This window comes from Hyperolius riggenbachi, chromosome 5 (genome assembly GCF_040937935.1).
Source record: "Hyperolius riggenbachi isolate aHypRig1 chromosome 5, aHypRig1.pri, whole genome shotgun sequence".
Classification (NCBI taxonomy): domain Eukaryota; kingdom Metazoa; phylum Chordata; class Amphibia; order Anura; family Hyperoliidae; genus Hyperolius; species Hyperolius riggenbachi.
Genome location: NC_090650.1, coordinates 28,635,453 through 28,652,944, shown reverse-complemented (window position 1 = coordinate 28,652,944; position 17,492 = coordinate 28,635,453). Strand labels below are relative to the sequence as shown.

General features: G+C 44.4%; 1 protein-coding gene across 4 annotated transcripts in view; it reads left to right on the top strand.

The window, feature by feature from the left end:
* PEX1 (peroxisomal biogenesis factor 1) overlaps positions 1–17,492 on the top strand; it is a 122,584-nt gene that overhangs the window by 55,509 nt on the left and 49,583 nt on the right. For all 4 annotated transcript variants that reach the window (XM_068235263.1, XM_068235262.1, XM_068235264.1 and 1 more), the window contains exons 6-11: positions 1,895–2,014; positions 4,200–4,323; positions 8,431–8,534; positions 10,802–10,890; positions 13,176–13,308; positions 15,132–15,228. In XM_068235263.1, coding sequence (XP_068091364.1) covers positions 1,895–2,014; positions 4,200–4,323; positions 8,431–8,534; positions 10,802–10,890; positions 13,176–13,308; positions 15,132–15,228 — 667 coding nt within the window. The remainder of the gene's footprint in view (positions 1–1,894; positions 2,015–4,199; positions 4,324–8,430; positions 8,535–10,801; positions 10,891–13,175; positions 13,309–15,131; positions 15,229–17,492) is intronic.

The window sequence follows — 17,492 nt, the reverse complement described above, 5'->3', positions numbered from 1 at the left end:
CAGGGCTCAGGCGGCTAGGGGGGCCCTCTTTCGCCGCTGCTCGCGGCGAATCGCCGCAGAGCGGCGGCGATCAGGCAGCACACGCGGCTGGCAAAGTGCCGGCTGCGTGTGCTGCACTTTATTTGATAAAAATCGGCCCAGCAGGGCCTGAGCGGCGACCTCCGGCGGTGTTGGACGAGCTGAGCTCGTCCAGACCGCTCAGGTGGTTAATACTCACCCGAGGCTGCCTCCAGCAGCATAAGCACATGTGAGTCGCACGGCGTCCTCCGTTCGCCGTTTGCCACCAGCACGCCCCTGGAACTGGTTCAGTCGGGGTCTCCTGCGCATACGTGGTAGACCCTGCAGAAGACCCTGCCTGACGCGACTGAGCCAGTTAACGGCGCGGATCGCGGCTGAATGGCAGGCCGTGGGAGGACTGTGGGGGACTCGGATGGGCTTATGCTGCTGGAGGAAGATGTGGGTGAGTATTAAATCTTCTTCCCCTGCCAGCTCTGGTCTCCTTTAATTATTAAGTTCATTAAGCAAACCCCTCCCTCCTTCCTTTGGTCCCAGAGTTTAAAGAATTAAAGCAAACTTGATGCGAAAATAAACTTATGATATAATGATTTGTAAGTAGAATATTAGTAGCACAGATATGAGTCTCATTGTTTTTCAGTACAGGAAGAGTTAAAAAAACTTTGTCTGTTTTCTATACAAAAGAGCTTCTATGAGATATTCTACCCACTCGGTGGAATACAGTCCTGTTTTCTGAAGAGCTTAAACAGCCAAGAAACAGCGAGAGACAGCTTGAGATAAGGTTTTTACTGCAGTGAGGTTCAAAGGGTCTTTATTTCTGCTTTGTTTTATAGCTTAAAAGACAGTGTGTAAAAAGCTATATTACTGAAAATAAAACTGAGACTCTTTTCTTTGCTACTAATGCGCTATTCTTTATCCGTGCTACACATAAAATTCATTATTTTATACATTTTCTTTGCTACAGGTTTGCTTTTAAGAATAATTGTATATATTTTTATTTTGAAGAGAAGAGCGATGGTCACGTGATCCCTGCTGGGTATTGTTGTCCTCTAATGAAAGCCAGGCTCTCGTACACTAACAGCTGTAACGATCAGTGTTCCTCTTGTCCAGGCAATGTGTGGCCCATATCCTATTACCTTTTCTCCTGCATTTTCTCCAAGGAGATATTTTCAAACCTTACCAATAAAGTACTTTAAATGCCTTAAATTTGAAGCTCATGCATTTCAAGAAAATACTCCAAAAATGTTTGATGTTACTTTTTTTTTTTACCTATTTTTTAGTACTTTTACAATTGGTGAGTGCTGAAATGTTATTTGTTAGATAAAGACAATTCAGTTGAAAAAGTCAATTGACTGCTGGTCTGTACTTTAACTCAGGATTGAAATTCATCCCAATCAGTAGCTGATACTCCCTTTCCCGTGAGAAATGTTTTCCTCTTCTGGAATAGATCATCAAGGAGGGTCTGTGTGGATGATATTGTGGTGAAACTCCTCCCACAGTGTGATGTCATGACCATGGTCCTGACAGTTTGCTCTCTGTGAACCTCGTTGCATTGTGGGAAATAACAGCTTTTTCCAACTGCCAAGCAAGCAATACTTCCCTCTGTGCATAGAATTCTCAGTAAGGAACATTCAGTACAGATCACCTGGCAGAATTAAAGATGTCACCACCGGTGGTAAATTTTCAGAATGTAAATCCGGGAGAGGAAAGATTTTACAAAGGGCAAACACTGACTGAATAATCTATAAATGAATAGTGTAAAAAATAAGACATTTTATTAATTGCATTATTTTCACTACAGTACCTCTTTAAATGCAATTGTACAGACATCAGATGATTTTTTTTTATATTTGTTGTTGTGATTGTTGTAATTTTTTAGGTTCCGGAGAGGATTAGAAAGAATCTGAATCTCAATATATCATCAGCTGTTAAAGTCCATTCCCTGAAGAAACAACCCAAAATCCCTTCATTGTTCACTCTGCAACCAAAGCAACCCTTGGTGAGTCCATTATGCATTGGAAAGGGAAGAAGACATGAAGGAGATGTCCGGAATTCACATTTTGAGCATTTATTTTACAACATATTTAATGTTTGCCTTTTTTCTTGGGGGTAGATAATTATTATTAATATTATTGTGTATTTATATAGTGCTTACCTGTTCAGCAGCACTTCACAGAGTACATAATCATGTCACTGACTGCCCTCAGATGAGTCTAATTTTACCATAGCCATAGTCTAATGTCCTGCCATATTATTATTATTATGTATTTATATAGTAGTAGCAGTAGGGTATTGTACCGTGTTAGCCATCAGCAAAAGCAAGACGTTTTAAATCAGGATGATACCATTTATTGGCTAACTAAAAATGAATAAAAATAAGCAAGCTTTCGGCCTTGCAGCCTTCGTCGGGCTTATATCCTGTTAGTTTGCAGGCTGGTGGTACAGACAGCTATATACATGCAACATCAAAAGGGAAAACAGATATTTTTTCAAGCATAAATACATGTCATTAAGTTGCCTTAATTCAAACAGACCATCTAAATTGGGTTAGAGGTTGTTAGCTGAGATAAGGATCCTTGTTTACTCCATGCTCACAGACCTGGGATTAGGATTGACCCAGAGGTATCGTAAATTCTTTGTTCACAAGTTCAGCTAGAATGGCTGAGAAAGTTCAAATATCATCAGCCTCACACCAATATAAAAAGTTGTTGTCCTTATTCAAACCCTTCTCCACAGCTTTGAACCAATTTATAAATGTTGTTTCTGCTATTAATCGATCAGGGCAGTGACACGTAGATCATCCATGCTGTGTCCGTTGGACCGAAAGTGTGTAGCAACTGGGAGTCCAGATTTGGTATCATTTAGTGTGCCTGTGTCCATTCATACGTTTGCGCAGAGTTTGTCCAGTTTCTCCCACGTACATAACATTGGGGCATTTAGCACACATGATCAGATATACCAGATTGGTGGAACCACAGGAAAATGTACCTTGTACTCTGTACTCCTGTTGTGAACCTGGTATCGTTAGCCTGTCAGTGGAGTAAATGTGTCTTCAGGTCCCACATATTTTTTGTCGGCAGGGGCAGAGTACAAGGCACATTTTCCTGTGGTTCCACCAATCTGGTATATCTGATCATGTGTACTAAATGCCCCAATGTTATGTACGTGGGAGAAACTGGACAAACTCTGCGTAAAGGTATGAATGGACACAGGCACACTATTAATGATACCAAATCTGGACTCCCAGTTGCTACACACTTTCGGTCCAACGGACACAGCATGGATGATCTTCGTGTCACTGCCCTGAAGGGTGGCTTCAAAACGTCAAATGATCGATTAATAGCAGAAACAAAATTTATAAATTGGTTCAAAGCTGTGGAGAAGGGTTTGAATAAGGACAACAACTTTTTATATTGGTATGAGGCTGATGATATTTTAACTTTCTCAGCCATTCTAGCTGAATTTGTGAACGAAGAATTTACGATACCTCTGGGTCAATCCTAATCCCAGGTCTGTTAGCATGGAGTAAACAAGGATCCTTATCTCAGCTAACAACCTCTAACCCCATTTAGATGGTCTGTTTGAATTAAGGCATCTTATTGACATGTATTTATGCTTGAAAAAAAATATCTATTTTCCCTTTTGATGTTGCATGTATATAGCTGTCTGTACCACCAGCCTGCAAACTAACAGGATATAAGCCCAACGAAGGCTGCAAGGCCGAAAGCTTGCTTATTTTTATTCATTTTTAGTTATCTATTAAATGGTATCATCCTGATTTAAAACTTCTTGTATTTATATAGCAGTGACATCTTCTGCAGCACTTTACGGAGTACATAGTCATGTCACTGACTGTCCTCAGAGGAGCTCACAATCTAATCCTACCATTTCCATAGTCTAATGTCCTACCACATTATTATTATTATTATGGATTTATATAGTACTGACATCATCTGCAGCACTTTACAGAGTACATAGTCATGTAGTGCCCTCAGAGGAGCTTACACTCTAATCCGACCATAGTGATAGTCTAATGTCCCCAACATAGCTTAAGACCAAAAATTTGACCCAATTGATTTGGGCTGAAAGTTATAGCCCTATTTCTTTAAATTCTATTACCTCCACTGGATAATGGAGGGTTTGCTGCTGCAATCAGTCTTAATGAACTCTCTCTGTGTTTAAAGAATAAAAGCGTCACAGGAGAAGACATAAAATCTGCTTTCAAGTCCTGGCTGGAGTCCTGTAGTTCCTCGTCGCTGCCTTGGATAGCAGAGAAAACAGATGATGTACAGCTTTCTGTTAACGGAGGTGAGTATCAGCATTCCATGATATTTGTGGATTCTCTCACTTCATTAGGAACACAACACAATCGTCTGGTATGCAGGTGCAACCACTAGTAACAAGTAAGAACTTCAAAGAGTGATTAATGCAGCGGAGAAGATCATTGGCGCCCCCCTGCCACCGCTAGACCTCCTCCACTCTACCAGAGTGAAGACAAGGGCCACCAGGATTTCTCATGACCCCTCCCACCCAGGCAGTCGCTTCTTTAAAGAGAACCCGAGGTGGGTTTGAAGAATGTTATCTGCATACAGAGGCTGGATCTGCCTATACAGCCCAGCCTCTGTTGCTATTCCAAACCCCCCTAAGGTCCCCCTGCACTCTGCAATCCCTCATAAATCACAGCCACGCTGCTGACAAACAGCTTGTCAGAGCTGGCTGTGTTTATCTCTATAGTGTCAGTCTGCTGCTCTCCCCGCCTCCTGCAGAACTCCAGTCCCCACCTGCATCCCTTCCCTCCCTGCTGATTGGAGGGAAGGGACAGGGGCAGGGACCGGAGCTATGCAGGAGGCGGGGGAGCAGCTGAGACTGACACTACAGATGTAAACACAGCCTCACAGCACGGCTGTGATTTATGAGGGATTGCAGAGTGCAGAGGGACCTTAGTGGGGTTTGGGATAGCAACAGAGGCTGGGCTGTATAGGCAGATCCAGCCTCTGTATGCAGATAACATTCTTTAAACACACCTCGGGTTCTCTTTAAGCTCTTCCCATCAGGCCGTCTTTATAGAACTATCCCTTCCAGAACCACCAGGTGCAGGAGCACTTTCTTCCCCCAAGCACAGCTCCTGCTGAACTCTAATCCCCTCTACCAGGCCTTTCCTCCTGCGATACCCTAGTTCCTTGGACAGCACTACTACTCGGGCTGCCCACTATGAAATTCCAAGCACACCTGTGCAGCTCTGCTTTAAGATGGCCATACATCCGGCAACTTGGTGGCCGATCGACGGTGCAACCAATTACGGGTCGAAATCGGTAGCATGTATGCATTGGACATGCTGCAAGATGTAGGGCCGCCATGCTCGATCGGGTGTGCGGTGGTAACAGCGTGTGATATTGAGATGAGTGACGCTGAACCCCCAGTGCTGTCCCCCCAGCAGGCCCAGATTTACATCACAGGAACCTATAGGCACAGATGTTCTGGCACCCTAGACTTCCCCCTCCATAAACCTCCACCGAACCACACCCCTAGTATGCTAGCTGGCCCTGCTGTCATTACTCCCTTACTTTCTTTGCCTGTCATAGGTAGCTGCAGGTGTTCCTTATTATTAGGTAGCCAGAAATACCCTCAATATTAAGTAGCTAGAGGTGCCCCCGACTGAAGGGAGAGCTCATCAGTGAAATGCCGAGACCTGGGTGAGTAACCTCTCATTTGCACTCCACTTGAGACTCTGCGTAAGGAAGGAGAGAGGAAGGCGCTAGGGAAGAGGGAGTGAGCCGTCTTTACATCCTCAGGTGCCTGTAGGCACGTGCCTACAGTGCCTTATGGTAAATCCGGCAGTGTAAAATGTGCCCAGCGCTGTATTCTTTACCTGTCAGTGTCCGCCACTGTCTCTGTGCTCTATCCACATCCACGCGCTCCATGTGGTTGCTGGTGTATACATGGGTGCGTGTGTTTGAGACAGACGCGGACACCGACAGATAAGGTATACTGCACTGGCGCATTTTGCATGATGGAGGCGGCATATGTGGCGTCATAAGGCCGATTCCTGAGAGATCATCAAAGGAGAAGGATGTCAGTCATAGCTACTTGTTTGTGAATTGTATCTTTTAATCATTTCCCTGCTTTACCCACCTAATTACCAAATGTTTTAGACCAGGTCTAAAAACAGGTGTAAAACATTTGGTAATAGTGAATTCCCCTTTGATGCAACTGACCAAACCATTAGTAGACTAAAAACCATCAGTAGACTAGTCTAAACTGCTTAGTGAATTGAGGCCATGCGGTTTTCCAGCAGATAGATGGTTTAATAGATAATTTACGACATGTTCGATCGTTTTACTGCTCGATTTGTCATAGAAGTGAATGGAAATAGATAAGAAAAACGTGCGGAAGATAAAAGAATCGAGCGGCAAAAACGATCGAGTGGAGAATTGAGCGCCAAAAACGCATTGTGTATTCCCAGCATTAGGGCATTGAATTGGGTGAATCAAGGGAGGTGTTAAGGGGCCCATACACCTAACGATTTTCCCGCCGATATACAGCAGATTCGATCACTGTGATTGAATCTGCTGTGAAATTGTTGCGCAAACGCTGACAGAACGATCGATTTCCGCCCGAAATCAATCGTTCCCATCGATCCGTCCGTGCGGGAGATTTTGCTCGATCGCCGGTGGGTCGGGGGTGCGTCGATAGTGGCGTTCGAATGCCCAACGACTGACGCTAGCGGCAATACATTACCTGCTCCGGCCGGCGCATGTCCCCTGGTCTCCGCTGTCCCTTCTCCGTGCTCGGCTCCTCCAGCTTCACTGAACTTCCTGTCCCGGCAGGAAGTTTAAACAGTAGAGCGCTCTCTACTGTTTAAACTTCCCCGGCAGGAAGTTCAGTGAAGCTGGAGGAGCCGAGCACGGAGAAGGAACAGCGGAGACCAGGGGACACGCGCCGGCCGGAGCAGGTAATGTATGCGGGAGAAGGGGGCGGTGGCAGCAGCGGCAGCTCCACAGATTGTGGTCGGTTTCATGCTGAAATCGATTCACAATCTGTTTGCAGTAAAGGCAGCCATACGATCCCTCTCTGATCAGATTCGATCAGAGAGGAATCTATCTGTTAGTCGGATCTGATGGCAAATTGACCAGTGTATGGCTACCTTTAAAGGGGCGTGACCCAGTAAAATAATACATATTATGTTAATCCTTTTAAACCAGATAGTGAGTTTACTGGGATACACCTCCTTAGCACCTATTTTAAGTGAGCTAATTTATTTAATCCATTTTATTAGGTTTTTATTGCTGTTGTTTTCCCCACTGGAAATTTTTTTCCTCACTTTCTGTTGAAATCATCTCAAGCACTTGGGCAGGGATCTATTCAACCAGGACACAAACATCAGTAAAATCAGCTGTTCTCAAGTCTTTGTGAATTGAAAATAATACTCTTGCCTGGCATTGCAGTTTAACGTTTACTTTATCCCACGTATATTTTGTGACTAAAGGTGGCCACACACTATACTTTTTTTTTTTTTTAAATATCTGTTCAATTCTAGAATAGCAATCAATTTTTCTGACTGGTTAACAATTCAAAAATCTGACCAATGTACCACACACCTTTGGTCAATTTTACCCCAATCATGAATAAAATAATTGTAAGCTCAGAAAAAAATTGATTGGAACTGTACATCAAGTCATTGACAATCCAGCACACACCATACAATGCTTGATAAAGTTGGTCTTAAATTTCCAACAAGTCCAATCTCCAAAAATTGAAATGAAAAACCCGGGAATTCGATTGGATTTATTGATCGAAAACTAAGAAAATCTCTCAATTTTTCAGGACAACTGATCAAAATGATTGAATTGCTGAAAAATTGGATCTTTTGAATGTATGGTGTCTGGCCATCTTAAAGTGAATGTTTACCGTTTTTAAAAAGAAAAAGTCAGATACTCACCTAAGGAGAGGGAAGGCTCGGTCCTAATGAGCCTTCCCTCTCCTCTCCCGGTGCTCGGTCCCGCGCAGGATCCCCCGTGGCAGTATTTGACCAGTTCAGTCAAATACTGCCACTTCCGCATGCCGAAGGGAGCTTTCGGAAGGCTTCGGGAGCACTCGGGCTCCCGATGACGCGGCCGCTCCATACTACGCATGCGCGAGCGCCCTCTATGACGCACTCACGCGTACGTAGTATGGAGCGGCCCGTCTTCGGAAGCCCGAGTGCTCCCGAAGACCTCCGAAGTCCCTGCGGCGGCGGACGCGAACGGGGGAGCCGGCGCAGCACCAAGGGCACCGGGAGAGGAGAGGGAAGGCTCATTAGGACCGAGCCTTCCCTCTCCTTAGGTGAGTATCTGACTTTTTCTTTTTAGAAACGGTACCCATTGGCTTTAATAATTGGTTAATACATTATTGATTGATTTTCTCTCTCCTGCACAGAGGGGGCGCAGTTCTCCTGCTGTTTGGGTGACTCTGCTGAACAAGCCGACCCGGATCAAGTCTTCATGCTGTGCCCAAGCCAGCTACAGAAAGCTAAAATTCATGTAAATGTCAAGTAATATGTATTCTTGTAGTCCGCTGTGGTTATTGTCAGAAGATAGAATTCCCTTTTAATGCTGCCCTTTTATCCCTGCTGAACTCGAGCTACGAACCCTAAAAACAGTTAAAGCGGATCCGAGATGAAAAACAAACTATAACAAGTAACTTGTCTATATATCTTATCTAAAGTTTACATTTTGTGATAAACAATAGGAAAGGAACACAATTATGCAAAGAGTAAAAGTTCACCTCGGATCCGCTTTAAGAAAGGATGGTATTGGTGGAATTACCTCCCCAAAACGGACTCAGAAAGTCAAGAATCAGCAAAAATAAAACTCTAATCGTAAGCTCCAAACAGGCAACGCCTTTCACAGGTGTTCACGCCCTTCTTCAGGCAATAAAAGGGGTAGCTTCTCCAAGCTGGCAGGACGGAAGATCTAGGTCGATGGTGGGTGGGGTAGGAGTGGCGATAGAAGATCGATGGGCTGGTTCAATCAATTTTTCAATAGATTCCCTGCTGGAATTTATTAAAGATCGATGTGCAATGCGTGGTGGGAATTGATTCCTTCCAGAATCTATTCATTTCAGAGAGTAATCAATTGTTTTGCCACATTGGGTGATAATCTCTAAGTGTATGGCTAGCCTTACAAAGCATTAGTCTGCAATCATATCCCCACTTCTTTATAATCGGCCCCAAAAGTGCCAGATCTCAACACAAAGTGTTTGTATCCCAGGAATGCTGGTTTCAGCGGGTACTACTTCTGTATTAGTGTGCCAAGGGAGGAGAAGAGGTGCCCATGATCATGATAGAACTGTGATAAAAACAACTAAATGAGATAAAAATAAGGTGGCCTACCTCAATGAAGACGCATTCATATAAGGCTTGGTTCACATTAGCGTTCGCTATCTGGATTTTCCGGATCTGATCCGGACCGCATACTGTACAAAGGAACGTACGTTCCGCATAGCAATGTAAAGTCTATGCGGACGTTCACACGTGTCCGTTCCGTACAGTACGGAGCCGGATCGGATCTGGACTCCGGACTCTTTTCCAACATGCGCTATTTTTTGGGTCCGGCTCTCCGGCCCACGCACCCGGACCGGAGCCGGACCTGAGCCTGACAGCACCATCAGGAACACAGAAACCAATGGGGAACGGAAGGCACAGAACACACTGCCTACAAAAACCTGACGTTCTACCCCACTTCCTATGCGAATGCAAGCGGCCATTTCGGATGGGGACACATGGGCCAAGCATGTCTGGAGTGGAGCAGCAGTGACAGACGTGATGGAGCTGTTTGGCAGAATGTCGGAGGTGGAGGTGAGGCCTACAGCGGAGGAACCTGATTCTACAGGTGCACCAGGTGCACCTTCTGCTGACCCCAACATTTTTTTTTTAAATTTCGCTATTTTTTGCCCACGGATCCGGATGGCAGCCTGATGCATGCCTGATACAAACGGACCGGATCCGGATCGGAACCGTACGGTTCTGATCAGGATCAGGTCAGGATCCGGTCCGTTTACTTGCCAAAACGCAAGTGTGAACGGGGCCTAACAAATTAATTTTATTATGCACTGGCAACGCATTTCGTGGGTCTGTGCCCACTTTCTCAGGAAGTGGGCTGTATTAGTGTATCACTAATCTTTCTGAGGACCATATAACCATTTTGCATCCAGACCTTGTTTCCCACTTATGGATCAGAGCAGTTTTGACAGTTTAGCAATGTCCTTATTTAATCAGAAATAACTTTATCCCTAAAGTTATAATAAACATACACAGGTCATACTTACCTCCCGTGTAGTCTACTCCTCAATCTCTTTCTCATCTCCCGTGTCCTGTTTGACCACTGTGATCAAGGGAATTCTCCGTCCTCCAATTTGAAAATGGTCATTACCACATAACAGCTTTCTGGTCAGCACACTGTTAAACTGTAACATCGACCACTTGAGCCATAGGAAAACATGGGCATTACCTTGCACATCAGTGGTCCTCTCAGCTATAACTGACAGCTGCTGATATATAACTGACAGCAACTGATATATAACTGACAGCAACTGATATATTTAAGTTCTGACAAAATATTGTCAGAACTGGAAGGGATCATTGTCAGAAGTAAGTGGTGAGCTTCTGAGAGGAACTGATGGCAAGGTAACTATGTAATGCTCATTTGAAGTTACCTCATTTGTTTATTTTAAATAATTTTACTCAGTTTAGGTTCGCTTTAAGTAGACATGTATTCATATTTCAGTAATCTTTCTTGATTTTCTCTAGGTTATTATGGAACCTCTGCCAGCTGAGGATGCTTCTAAAATTCCACAGGTGGATCAAAACCTTCCATATCTGAAGATGAATAATTTGGGGTATGTGTAGATTATTTACTGCATTGCCATCGCCTGTCTGTGCATAATAACTTTTAAGTTGAAACTTTTGTTTTGCTAATGATAAAAACAGAATTGCATGTTGCATCTATATCAACAAATTCTCACTAACACCAACAGAATTCTTCACAACAGTGCAGAAATGATCATACTAGTGACCACCAACAACACTGAGAACACAGGGGGCTTCCCAGATACCCGTAAAACCGAATGTGTACGGTCTACATCAGGGGTGTCAAACTCAATCACAAAGTGGGCTGAAATCGTACACTGGGACTAAGTCATGGGCCAAAATTGCTCTCTGGGACCTAGTCGCGGGCCAACCTCAATGTCTACTGGCTACCTTCCTCCCTTATAAAATTCTTAGGTGTCTAGTGGTCCTCCCTCCCCTAAACAGTTCCCTGGTGTCTAGTGGTTCTCCCTCCCCTATACAGTTCCCTAGTGTCTAGTGCTTTCCCCCTACCTCCCCATATGGCTTCCCTGGTGTTCTAGGTTCTTCACCTCCAATATGGCTTCCCTGGTGGTCTAGAGTGGGCCAAACGTAATGCAAAGTGGGGAAACCACTTGCGAGCTGGAGTTTGACATGTATGGTCTACACAAAGGCCTTGCTTTAGGTTCCTAACTACTTGCTTCCCCAAAATCCGAGATGTTTTACAGCCACATAGAAATATGTAATACACACTTCTGAGTGTTCTTCTCTTAACAAAATGCAGTTCGTTTATTTAGGACATCCATTACCCCAAGCTCTGTGTGTTAAAGGGACACTTAAGTCAAACAAAAAAAATGAGTTTTACTCACCTGGGGCTTTCAATAGCCCGCTGCAGCTGTCCGGTGCCCTCGCCATCTCCCTCCGATCCTCCTAGACCCGCCGGCAGCCACTTCCTGTTTCGGTGACAGGAGCTGACAGGCTGGGGACGCGAGTGATTCTTCGCGTTCCTGGCCACAATAGCGCCATCTATGCTGCTATAGCATATATCATATACCACATAGCAGCATAGAGGGTGCTAATGTGTCTGGGAACGCAAAGAATCACTCGTGTCCCCAGCCTGTCAGCTCCTGTCACCGAAACAGGAAGTGGCTGCCGGCTGGGCCAGGAGGATCGGAGGGAGACGGCGAGGGCACCGGACAGCTGCAGGGGGCTATTGGACCACAAAAAGTGTAAAAGTCTCCATAGACTTTTATTGCTTTTGTGGCCCCTTACGGTAAAATAGGGTAATAGGGCTTACTCTGCTTTCGCGCCCCCTTGCCGTAAAATCGGGTGATAGGGCCTCTGGACCCCAAGCTATGCATAGAATATTTTATGGCACTGTTATTTCACTTTGTAGGATGCCTGAATTGAGAGGGATATGGAGGCTGCTATATTTATTTCCTGTTACCAGTTGCTGAGCTCTTTGGCTGCTGTAATGTCTGAATCAAACTCCTGAAATAAGAATGCAGCTAGTCCAGTCAGACTTCAGTCAGAAACATCTGATCTGCATGCTTGTTCACGGGCTATGGCTAAAAGTATAAGAGGCAGAGGATCAGCAGGACAGCCAGGCAATGTGTATTGTTCACTTCAGGTGTGCTTTCAAAAAGGGGAAGGGGACAGGTGAGGATGAAAAAGAGAGCTCAGGTCCATGACAGAAAGTCTCCTCCCACACCTGAAGCCCCACCTCCCTCTCCCCCATGCTTTGCCACAGCATGCACAAGCTCCATGACAAAGTCTCCTCCCACATCTGTAGCCCTACCTCCCTCTCCCCCATGCTATGCCACAGCATGCACAAGCTCCATGACAAAGTCTCCTCCCACACCTGAAGCCCCACCTCCCTCTCCCCCATGCTATGCCACAGCATGCACAAGCTCTATGACAAAGTCTCCTCCCACACCTGAAGCCCCACCTCCCTCTCCCCCATGCTATGCCACAGCGCACACAAGCTTCATGAGCGAGTCTCCTCCCACACCTGAAGTCCCACCTCCCGTGCTGCGCATACAAGTCTACTAGAGCTTGCACACCTGGTGTATTAGGAAACACCTGATATTGTTTAAAAGGAAGAATAAATATGGCAGCCTCCATATCCCTCTCTCTCTTCAGGTGTACGTCATATGTGCACTACGTGTAACATCCGTGATGGCATGGCTGTACAGTTTGCTGTATGTTTTTGTTCTTGTTTTTTACTTTGTGACATTTTTCATACATTGTATGTATATACTGTTGTTCTTGCCTCAATAAAGTCTTGAGTAATCAAAAAAAATAATCAGACATAATACTGATTATTTTATTTTTTTAGAGGTGTTGATGAGCTGCTGAAGTCCTGCTATGACCACATTGTTCATTGTCTGATGGGGCGGCCGCTATCTAGACAACTTGTGTCCACAGCGTCCGGGCTACGGAGTGGAGCCATCCTCCTCTCTGGACCAAAGGTTTGTGAGCATTTACCATCAGCTTATACAATGTCCATCCTGCTTATGTCACACATAACTGAGTTGTGTGCTAAAGCAGAGTTAAAAAGGGACTCTGTGCAGTCTACTAAAATCGGCACTTCCTGGGGCTTCCTCCAGCCCCCCCTTAGCCTACGAGATCGCCTGGCATCCTCCTGGCTCCTCTCCCGGTCCCGCTGATGGCCCCGTTAGTGCGGTGACTTTGGCTGAAGTCGTCCAGAACTGCGCTCCCTGGTCCGACTACTCACTCAAAAATACCCCCTTGGCTAATGAGTTATCAGATGTTACTTTTTTTGTAAAAAATGAATGTTTGAAATTTTAATCACATGACTAGATGCAGGGGGAGCACATACAGTAAGTCAGCTTCCAGGCTGTGAGTGTGTGGCTGCTACAGATGCCTTGTTTGTATCTTCCCCACTGTTCAGCCTTCAAGGGGGAAGGCACAAACTGAATCTCTCGGAAAGGATTGCAGCCAAAAGTACAGCCACTCAGTACTGCAGGAGGTGGCTGGTGTCTGGGCTCCTGATCTGATTAAGGGCCCTTGACCCATATGCAATGAATTTTTTGTCCTGAATTTTCTCCTAGGATAATTTTTTTTCCTCCAATTTAAAACAATTTTCAGTACTTTTACAATGAAAAAGGGCTATCAAAACTATTTTAAGTATGTTATTGCTTGGTGGTGATTTAAAGGATACCCGAAGTGACATGTGACATGATGAGATAGACATTGGTATGTACAGTGCCTAGCACACAAATAACTATGCTGTGTTCCTTTTTTTCTTTCTCTGCCTAAAAGAGTTAAATATCAGGTATGTAAATGGCTGACTCAGTCCTGACTCAGGCAGGAAGTGACTACAGTGTGACCCTCACTGATAAGAAATTCCAACTATAAAACACTTTCCTAGCAGAAAATGGCTTCTGAGAGCAAGAAAGAGATAAAAAGGGGAATTTCTTATCAGTGAGGGTCACACTGTAGTCACTTCCTGTCAGGACTGAGTCAGCCACTTACATACCTGATGTTTAATGCTGGGAATACACGGTTCGTTTTTGCCTTCGTTTAAACCTTCGTTTCGATTGTGCCTTTTGTCCTTTTCGATCCCGAAATAATCAGTCATACGGTTAATATCACCACCCACGGTTTCGTTTTTTTTTTCGATTCTGATGGTTTCGTTTTTCCAATGATCGAAGGCTGCAAAGAAACGAAACGAAAATCCCTTTTTACAGGGACGGACTAGCATAAACGAATATATAATCGATCTGAACAGCCATCAAGCCTACCAATGGCTCGATTAGATGGATAAAGAGAGATAATATCAAACATGTTCGATCACTAGTCGTTCGTTTTTGGGGTCTATTAATCGAAACTATAATGAGATTATGACTATTTTCACATACGTTTTCAACACTCGATTCGTTTACCGAACGAATCGAAGGTTTAAACGAAGGCAAAAACGAACCGTGTATTCCCAGCATAACTCTTTCAGGCAGAGAAAGAAAAAAAGGAACACAGCATAGTTATTTGTGTGCTAGGCACTGTACATACCCATGTCTATCTCATCATGTCACTTCGGGTATCCTTTAACAGGCATTTTATTGACAAGTTTGAAAATATCACTTAAAGAAAAATCAGGAGAAAAAGTAAATTGCATATGGCCCTTGTCTCTAGAAGGGCAGATCACTTTCAGTAAGACTTTTCAGTGAAAACTATCTTTGATTATGAACTTTCTCTCAACTTACTTTTTCCAAATCTCTCAAGCCTACTTTAAAAGCCATGTTTGAACATCATGGTTCCTTATTTCCTTAAGGGCTGCGGAAAGTCCACCATAGGAAAGGCGTTGTGTAAAGAGACGTCTGATAGCCTGGATGCTCACATAGAAGAGGTTGACTGCAAATTATTAAAAGGTAAAGCTGTGTTTCATTGTTCTTGTGTATTGTCTTGTATACTGCCTATCGCATACAGTCCTGGCCAAAAGTTTTGAGACTGTCAAAAATATTGAAAATTAGAAATGTTGGTGCTTAAGTTTTTATAAAAACAATTTGCATATACTCTAGAATGTTATGAAGAGTGTTCAGATGAATTGCATAGTCCTTTCTTGAATGAAAATTAACTGAATCCCAAAAAAACCTTTCCACTGCATTTCATTGCTGTCATTAAAGGACCTGCTGAGATGATCTCAGTAATCGTCTTGTTAACTCAGGTGAGAACGTTGACGAGCACAAGGCTGGAGATCACTAGGCTGATTGGGTTAGAATGGCAGACTTGACATGTTAAAAGGAGGGTGATGCTTGAAATCATTGATCTTCCATTGTTAACCATGGTGACCAGCAAAGAAACGCATGCAGCCACCATTGCGTTGCATAAAAATGGCTTCACAGGCAAGGATATTGTGGCTACTAAGATTGCACCTAAATCAACAATGTATAAGATCATCAAGAACTTCAAGGAAAGAGGTTCAATTCTTGTTAAGAAGGCTTCAGGGCATCCAAGAAAGTCCAGCAAGCACCAGGATCGTCTCCTAAAGAGGATTCAGCTGCAGGACCGGAGTGCAACCAGTGCAGAGGTTGCTCAGGAATGGCAGCAGGCAGGTGTGAGCGCATCTGCATGCACAGTGAGGCGAAGACTTTTGGAAGATGGCCTGGTGTCAAGAAGGGCAGCAAAGAAGCCACTTCTCTCCAAAAAAACCATCAGGGACAGATTGATCTTCTGCAGAAAGTATGGTGAATGGACTGCTGAGGACTGGGGCAAAGTCATATTCTCTGATGAAGCCCCTTTCCGATTATTTGGGGCATCTGGAAAAAGGCTTGTCAGGAGAAGAAAAGGTAAGTGCTACAATCAGTCCTGTGTCATGCCAACAGTAAAGCATCCTGAGACCATTCATGTGCGGGATTGTTTCTCATCCAAGGGAGTGGGCTCACTCACAATTTTGCCAAAAACCACAGCCATGAATAAAGAATGGTACCAAAACACTCTCCAACAGCAACTTCTTCCAACAATCCAACAACAGTTTGGTGAAGAACAATGCATTTTCCAGCACGATGGAGCACCGTGTCATAAGGCAAAAGTGATAACTAAGTGGCTCAGGGACCAAAACATTACAATTTTGGGCCCATGTCCTGGAAACTCCCCAGATCTTAATCCCATTGAGAACTTGTGGTCATTCCTCAAGAGGTGGGTGGACAAACAAAAAACAACTAATTCTGAGAAACTCAAAGAAGTGATTATGATAGCATGGGTTGCTATCAGTCAAAATTTGGCCCAGAAGTTGATTGAGAGCATGCCCAGTCGAATTGCAGAGGTCCTGAAAAAGAAGGGGCAACACTGCAAATACTGACTCTTTGCATAAATCTCATGCAATTGTCAATAAAAGCCTTTGAAACATATGAAGTGCTTATAATTATATTTCAGTATATGTAACGATTGGTGTCAGCAACACAAATTTTTATGATTATTGGTGATCTGCAGTATCACCAATAATACAGATGCTATACCTGATTATGTGGTGATCTGCAGAATCACCAATAATACTAGTATAGCTAGACACAGGACACCCAATGTGGTATTGTGTTTGGTGCAACAGTAATTGGAGGAGTTATCTCCCGAGGAGCGGGAGATACAGACAATACTGCAGCCAAGGATCCCCTGAGGGGCAGGGGATTAAGACTGCACTGCAGCCAGTGGACACCTGAGAAGCAGGGACCACTGACGGTGTTTGAGAATATGATCACCTGAAGAGCAGGTGATCAAGACTAGGCAATAGCCTAGGATCCCCTGAGGAGAAGGGAATTCAGACTGTACTGCAGCCAAGAATTCCCTGAGGAGCAGGGAATTCAGATTGTACCGCAGCCAGTGGGCACCTGAGGAGCAGTGATCACTGACTGTGCTGCAAGGGTGGTAATTGGTGGAATGAGTGATTATGACTGTACTACAGCCAAGGATTCCCTGAGGAGCAGGGAATCAGACTGTACTGCAGCCAGTGGACCCCTGAGGAGCAGGGACCACTGACTGTGCTGCAAGATGATCTCCTGAGGAGCAGGTGATCCAAAAGACTCTGCTTGCAGCTAATAGACACCTGAGGAGTAAGTGTCACAGACAGTACAGCAAGGCTGATCACCTAAAGGTTAGGTGACAGCCTTAAAAGAATTCCCTCACAAGTGGCAGACCCACT